The sequence below is a fragment of the Gymnoscopelus microlampas genome (genome assembly GCF_963454915.1).
Source record: "Gymnoscopelus microlampas genome assembly, chromosome: 14".
Lineage (NCBI taxonomy): Eukaryota > Metazoa > Chordata > Actinopteri > Myctophiformes > Myctophidae > Gymnoscopelus > Gymnoscopelus microlampas.
The window spans coordinates 19,764,386-19,772,363 of NC_139951.1; the positions used below are offsets into that span (position 1 = coordinate 19,764,386).

Here is a 7,978-nt window from a genome sequence, read left to right on the forward strand (position 1 = left end):
GACTTTTACCCGACCTTCAACTTGATCAAGACCTTTAATAGAGACACAACCTCCTACAGCATGCAACACCTTAAGCTCTCCTCAGGGTGTGGTGAAGGAATCTGTCTTCCTAAACAAAGACTTGTGCTCCTCTGGTCCCATTTTCTTCTCTTCTTGCCTTTGTTGTGTACAGTCCACTGGAAGGCTATGAAGGTTCAGAATGGATATCTGTTTGAGGAAGTTAAAATTATCTGCAAACAGTAAAACCGCTTTTGAAGATGTGCTAAAGCGCCTGGTGGTTCCTCTTCATGAAGAAATGATCCCTCGAAACATTCTCTCCTCTCTTATTTTTCTTGCTCCGTTCTCAGAGGATCAATGGGCACCACTGGTCAGGGCCCAGGAACCATGTAGGAGGATCTGCTTATGTTGCCTTGTAAGCAATCTGTGGTGTGAGTGGGCTTCTGTGCAGAGGAGGGAGCATTTAAGGACCCCCCCTTCCCCTTCTGTGCAATTCCTTCTACTGTTGAATGTTAGCAGCAGAATGGCCCCTGTATCAATTAACTCTTTGTTCTCTTTGAATCTGGAGTGACATGTGCCCATCTGGCTGTCCAAGTTCATAATATCCATCAGGTTGTCTCTTTTTACTTCATTTTTCTAGTCCTAGCCTGCTCTTGATCAGGCTGTTCAAAATGTTTAAGTGTTGTGTTCAATCAGTCTGTAGGGGGGGGGGGCTTGAGAGAGACTGGAGAGAACAGGCAACAGGAAAACACACACCACTGCAGCCATAACACATGATCACACCAAGTATTCCCCACATTATCGTATATTCAGTGGAACATATTCGGTGGAAAAAGTACTCACATTTTTCACTTAAGTAAAAGTATCAATACTGCAATGTTACAAGTAAAAGTCAGGAATTCATAATTTATTTGAGTAAAAGTACAAAAGTCTAGGTATAAAAATGTACTTGAAGTACTAAAAGCAGAAAGTATTCATTACTCAGAATGTCTCATCTCAAAAGTTTTCAAAGATAAATAAAAATCTTTTGAAAATATCAGATCTACAAACTCACAACGCGTTGCTTTGCGACGTGTTGTGGTTTGTAGATCGGCTATTGTGCCGTTGTGGCTTGTAGATCGGCTATTTTCAAAATGGACGAAATGTATATAGGGCTGAAGTGGTTAATGTATGTTTTGCAATAATAATCAAATCTACAAAGTAACTAGTAACTAAAGTTTTCAAATAATTGTAGTGGAATCTAATTATAATATTTGCCTCTGAGCTGTAGTGGAGTAGAAGTAAAAGTACTGAAATTTGGAAATATTCCAGTAAAGTACTACCTCAAAATTGTACTTAAGTACAGTACTACTTACTACAGAGTAAATGCACTTAGTTACTTTACACCACTGCTTATATTGTGTCTTGCCCTCTGTTTAGTTTCTCATGAATTACACTAGAAGATAAATTGTTTTTTTTCATACAATTACTGTAACCAGACTGGGGTTTCAAATTACTCAGACCTACATGAAATGCTGGTGTCTTAAACTATGTGTTGTTCAGATGCTAAATGGGTAATAGGTGGATTACTTCCTAGCCTGAAAAGCAGTGTGGTTTAATGAACTTTGGCCATATAGGTTGATTTTTTTAAATATTGTATTCAGTTGTCTACAAAAACATGTTTTTTTAACTGGAATCCTACATCTATTTTTAAACTGACTACGATGTAACCAATAATCCGTTTAAGTCACGTGCACAGCCACAGACTGAGACAAAATATGCCAGTTATTTAGAACACCTACAGTATGCTAATCTTGCAGGTGGTGCACTGTATAATTGCACTCTATAATTATCAATAATCACAATGCTCACTTTAGCAGTGGTGGAAAGTAACAAAGTACATTTACTCAAATACTGTACTTAAGTAAAACTGTGAGGATTGTTTTACTTTAGTAGAGTATTTCCAATTTCCAGTACTTTTACTTCTACTCCACTACATCTCAAAGGCAAATTATTTGAAAACTTCTAGTTACTAGTTACTAACTTACTAGTTAACAAAACGCTAACCACTTCAGCCCTACAATATATATATTTCGGCTATTTGAAAATAGGGTCGACAAGCTCACAACCTGTCCTGATGCGACGCGTGAGCAGTAGATCTGCTATTTTCAAATGATTTTCTACATTTTGAAAACATGAAATGGAAGATTTCTGCATAATAAGTACTTTTACTTTTGGTACTCCAAGTACAATTTGATGCCAATACTTTTGTAGCCTACTTTTGTACTTTTAATCCAGTAAATTCTGAATACCAGACTTGTACTTGTCACAGCGTATTTCTACATGGTGGATTGATACTTTCATTTAAGTAAAACATTTGAGTACTTTTACCATCTGCTTCACTTTAGCCCACAAGTGAGATTTGTTCTCCCTCAGATCTCAATGTAGGCTTGACATGAGCTTTTATTTTGAAAGCTGCACTTTTGACGTCACCTTAACCAGGAAGTGTCAGTGTTCACAAGGACAGCAGCCTTATTTTTAACTCTATGGACAGCAGGCTACATGCTGATATAATACTGTACAACGTACTGCAGCCAAACTGTAAGTTTTCACAGAAAACTTTTAATTTCAGTAACTTTCAGTCATCATCTAATACCTACCGTTGAATGAATACATTGCATATTGAAACGACCTCGAGTCCTTTCCCATTGAACATTGTGATGTCTAATGTTAGAGAGCAGTTAAGTCACATAGCTTGTTTGCAAGAGACAGACATACATAGTAACACCGTTTGTTTCTGTAGTAGCCTTGGATCAAGACTATCATAGATGCATTTCATCGATTTTGACATTTTTATATCTATGATAGTCTTGGGCTGCACCCCCCCTGAGCGTCCTGGACTTTCACCAGTAAACCCAGCATTTCTCCAAACATGTACAAATGCAAAATATAAGGTGCTTACCCGGTTGCCCCAAATGTTAACTCGGCATTCGGAATCATTGTGCACTGACTGTATTAGTCCGTATTTTTCAATAGATGTGTTTTAATCCTTTCTGTGCCTGAACGCCATTCCCCCCACCCCGTTTACTTCCTGTTTACATTGAGTGTAATGCCGGCTTTCACCGGATGCGCCCCGTCTCTACTGGCCATGAGGAATACAGGGAACATCCGACACAGACGGGAGTAAAACACACATCTTTTGAAAAATAGGTGCTAATACAGTGCACCCGGGTTCCGAATGCCGAGTTAACATCCGGGGCTACAGGGTCAGCACTTTATGTTTTTTTTGTCGTACATGTACAGAGAAGTACGGGTTTTCCGCGCGGATGTCCAGTGACGATTGGGGGGTAAAGGCCAAGAATCATAGACCAATTATTTGTTTACTAACATTGAGCCTGGACGCACAGGTGATTGTTTCACGCAATCAATTCCCAACCTGTTTCGGGGTGCACTGGTTTCAGCACACCCCAACCCCCTCTTGTGTGTGTTGGCTAGTGAGACACGTCCTAACGAGACCTGATATAATGGGTTTCGTTGCGCGCATACTGGCTGCACGCAGCCAGTATGACGTCGTCTGTTAAGGGGTCTATTGATACGAAAGTAAAAGTCAGACTCGATCAAATACATGTATGATAGTCTTGATCCAAGGCTATTTCTGTAGCTGCATTAGCAACCATAGTTGCATAATGAACTGCTATAATCCACCGCTGTCTCCTCTAAACCTTGATTTTCTAGCTCAAGGGCAATGATGGCAGGAGAGGTGGTGCGGAGGGCTGTGTTGAACGTCTGCTCACGCCGAATTGCCTGGACTACCTCTTCAGTAGGCGGAAGGATATGGCATACTCACACCGAAACAGCAGCACCTTCAAGTTCACATCACTTTTTGCCTTGGAGTGTCTCACCTGTCAGAACACTACACCTGTGTGCCAACTTGTGTGCTGGGCACAACAAATGGTCTAAGGTCAAACATATAAAAGGACCCAGAGACGAAGCACGAGCTAGAATGTTCACAAAGTTTGGCATGATGATAAGGATAGCTGTTAAAGGTAAACTTTATGTGGGGGGAAACAAAATGTTGTGCATGAGCATTAAGAAATATTTGAAAAAATATGAATTTATTTTTTTCCCCACTTTGGCTTACTTCATTCTGAACCAACCCTGTGGTCTTTTGCAGACGGAGGATCTAACCCGGATCTTAATTTAGCATTGGCCCATGTAATAGAGCAATGCAGAAACAAGAACATGCCTAAAGCGTCTGTAGATGCTGCCATCAAGAGTGCGGTACGTTATGCTATCAAATTTGAATTGAAAAAGACGTTTTCATTCATCTAGCTTATTTGTATTGTGGGCAATCCTTACGTATATCTAAGAAGATTATAGTATTTTCAATTGAATACTACACATTTGTTGCCTTAAGGTCATTACACACCAGGAGCGACACGCGAAAACTATACGAAAATGTGTCGCTATTATTTCACATCAAACGGTTATTTTGATGATGCCTCCATTCATACAGGAGGTATGATTTTATTTGCGCACGAAATTAACTCTCCTGCCGGTGTGTACCGGGCTACCGGCCTTCTGGCTTATGATATGCACCCAAATAATATATATGCAATCCATCCGAGTATATTTTATTTTCATAATAGAAAAGGAATCCCTTCATACCTTGTAATTGAAGTGAGAGTGTAAGAACACACGTGAACAGATTAATTCTTAATTAACCGTCTGTCCTGTCTTCACAGGAAAAAGCTAAATCAGGAACCCAGCACTCCTATGAAGCTCGGGGGCCTGGTGGATGTGTAATGCTCATCGACATCCTGACCGACAACATCAACCGTAGCCTCCCGGAGCTCAAACACACACTCAACAAGAATGGGTCAGGAATTTCTTAAGTGTTTGGGAAAGCTGATGCTCTGCATCGTGACTAACAATGCCGCTTAGCGGTTCTAACATTAATGTAAACCACGGCCTCTTGGGGCTTATTGTTTTTGTAAGGTTACTGTTATGTAAATAAATAACCCAGGTGCTCTTCAAGGATGATGAAATATATAAACATATAAAAAGCAATGACTTTACAAAATCTCTTACATCCGAGGCACTCTGATGAGGTTAAAATTCCTTTTCTTATAGGAGGGACAAAAATCTTTCATTGTATTGTCCCTGCTACAATAAAATATGTTTTTAACTTTATCAGAGTGCCTCAGTGCCTTTTTGACTGCCACTTTTACAAACACTCATTTTTTAATAGAGGTTGTACAGTCACTGGCTTTATTAGTTAATAATAATTGTTTGCATTCAATATCCTTGTAATAGCAGGTGGGAGGAGTTCATGCCCTTAGGTTACGTACAAGTCAAAGATAAGCATATAATAATAACATTTTGTGTTCTATAAAATGTCCTGTGCCTCACAATTCTCTTGTGAGGCTAATTACGATTTCCTGGTGCTATAAAGATTTCTAAACAATCATTCGCCAGTTCAGTTTTATCCTGGTCTGATGGTAACTAAAACTCTGTAGACATTACCTGGGATTGCTCATTGCTGTGCTGATTAATCTCATGGAGTGGCTAATTCTGTGCTTGTCCACAGGGGGGCACTAGCAGAAGGGGCTCGCCATAACTTCAACAGGAAGGGAGTGATATGGGCCCAGGCTGGAGACATCACATCAGAGAGAGCTCTGGAGCTGGCTATAGAAGCAGGAGCGGAGGACGTCCAGGAGATGGAGGACGAGGACGACAAACCCGTCCTACAGGTCAGACTGAACACCTGGAGGAGGAGCAGAAGAATCAGCACACATATTAAACCTAAATCCTGTCATTCTGTTGAGGAAATTAATGATATAATGGATACAGAAGCTCACACCGAACAAATTGAGATCTGAATTCCACCTCCTCGCAATAGAATGATATGAAAAGAGGTTAAAAGAGAATGTGTCACTGCTGTAGGATGAAAATGGAGCTCATTGTATTTCTTTGACCCATGTGTGTGCTGAATTCTTTTCATCACTTAACTATGATGTACAGTAGCTTATACCGTACATAGATTCCCACTGTTTTGGTAATTGTTTCTTTTCTTTTCTTGTCTTAGTTTATCTGTGATTTCACAGACCTGAAAAAGGTGCGGACCTCGCTGGAGGAGCTCGGGATACCAATCATCTCAGCAGGGTTGGAGTTTGTTGCCCACACCCCTGTGTCCCTGGATCAGGACCACCTGGAGGGAGCCTCAGTCCTAATAGAAGCCCTTAACAACTGTAATGATGTGGTTCGAGTCTGGGACAACATCCAGGCCCAGAGCTGAACACTCTTTGTGGACACTTGGCAGACAAAAGATTTTGAGCCGTGAATTGGCTTGTGGAATAGATATTGAATTAAATGGACTTTGCCCGTATGGAAACTAGCGTATCGGCCATTTATTATGCTCTCTATAAAAGGGATGTGAGTTCCATATTTTGAGTGACAGTGCAATTTAAAAACATACATCTCTATAGTATAGAAGTTCAGGATGTTCAGCCCTGTAGACGGATTTAACAGCTGTGTAGACACAAACGAATGACACTCGACAAATATGCTCCACAGAATGAAGTTATGGAATCTTTCTATATTTATGGATGCATGATTTGTAGATTGGATTTTTAAAGTAAAATTAACAATTGCCAAAGAGCATACACATCCAAAACAAAAGCAAAAAACTATTGCTAAACAGAGGACATACAGTATAAGAGATGTTAATATAAAGTATGCACATTGTTTTGCTCCCAATGAATAGAGAGTTTTAAATCTCACCAAAAATGTGAGACTTGTGGTGAGATTGCAATTCATTGATCATTGGGAGCAAAACAGTGTTTTCTGAAATACCCAAGTCTGTCACTGGGGTCTCTAAAGTGACATGTAGTACTGTACATAAATCAACATCTAGGTAAAAATGGGAATGTTCTACCAGAGTGAAAGTATCACTTTGGATGATTTGTGCAAGTGGAGATTCAACTGTCGAGGATCATGGCTTAATAAAGTATAACATGTTTCACCTGGATTATTATCTGGAGACGGCTCTTGTTTAACGTCAGATTATGTCTGCCCCTGTAGTTCCTGTTTACACAACACTTAAGGGAGCATCCATTTTCAACCTTATCTTCTTATAATTGGTCCTTATTAATGCTCATAAGATGGCACTCATTGGTGGGCTATGGGCAGTTGAAAAACCTGCCTACAAATGACTTCATCAATGGGGATTCTATTCTATTAGCTTGGGATTCCAATCTAATAGAAAGTAGAAACTACAGCCTTTGTCTTCCTGGAAGTTAGCATGCTGGAATAGAAGCCACTGTTCTTGCATGAATACAAAAGTATTAATGTGTATTATTATTAATTGAAAACTTGTGCCGTTTTATAATGAGCACTAGTGAGGACCAATTATTAAGATAGGTTGAAAATGGATGAAGAAGACCTTCAAGAATTTACATTTTGATTTCAAACTAATGCAACAAAGTACATGACTACACATATGGAAAAGATAGCTGAAGGTTGTTACTGAAGGACATTTAGAGCCATATGTCACTTAACAGGTCATTTACCCCTCATATTAGCATAAGTGTCAACGTTGCAGTCAATACGGTTCCCACATTAACTGTACACATGCCAATATTGAGTGACTGTCATACCATTTTCCAACTAGTGTTTTGTCATCACTGCACGATTCATTTAATGACGAGCCCACACATTTTGAACCTATAGTTTCAACATACGAGATATAGGAAAACTGAGATGGTACTGAACCCATTTCCTCAGGGTTATCAATGATTTGCCATTGATTGTCCTTTTAGAGGCTCACTGCTATAGCATGCCATTGATCATTTCCCAGTGTTAGTGAATGTTGTGTTGCTAATGAACATGCTAACCCAGACCAGCCCAGACCACTGCCCTATGCCAGTGTGAAGGGTACGACCCTGAGGTCTGCATTCACATGCATTCATACACACACTGACTAAAACATTTCTGCCTAAAC

At 39.8% G+C, this 7,978-nt stretch overlaps 1 protein-coding gene across 2 annotated transcripts; it reads left to right on the forward strand.

Annotated features, from left to right (window-relative positions):
• Positions 1-2,487: 2,487 nt before the first annotated feature.
• taco1 (translational activator of mitochondrially encoded cytochrome c oxidase I) lies at positions 2,488-7,006 on the forward strand. 2 transcript variants are annotated; one of them, XM_084077648.1, is made up of 6 exons: positions 2,488-2,577; positions 3,712-4,022; positions 4,151-4,257; positions 4,722-4,855; positions 5,567-5,729; positions 6,065-7,006. In XM_084077648.1, the coding sequence occupies exons 2-6, from the start codon at positions 3,722-3,724 to the stop codon at positions 6,272-6,274; spliced, it is 915 nt and encodes a 304-aa protein (XP_083933774.1). In that variant the 5' UTR covers positions 2,488-2,577; positions 3,712-3,721; the 3' UTR covers positions 6,275-7,006. The 2 variants fall into 2 exon arrangements, with proteins under 2 accessions (XP_083933774.1, XP_083933775.1); XM_084077649.1 differs by having other exon boundaries at positions 2,491-2,577; positions 3,718-4,022.
• The last annotated feature ends 972 nt before the right edge of the window (positions 7,007-7,978 follow it).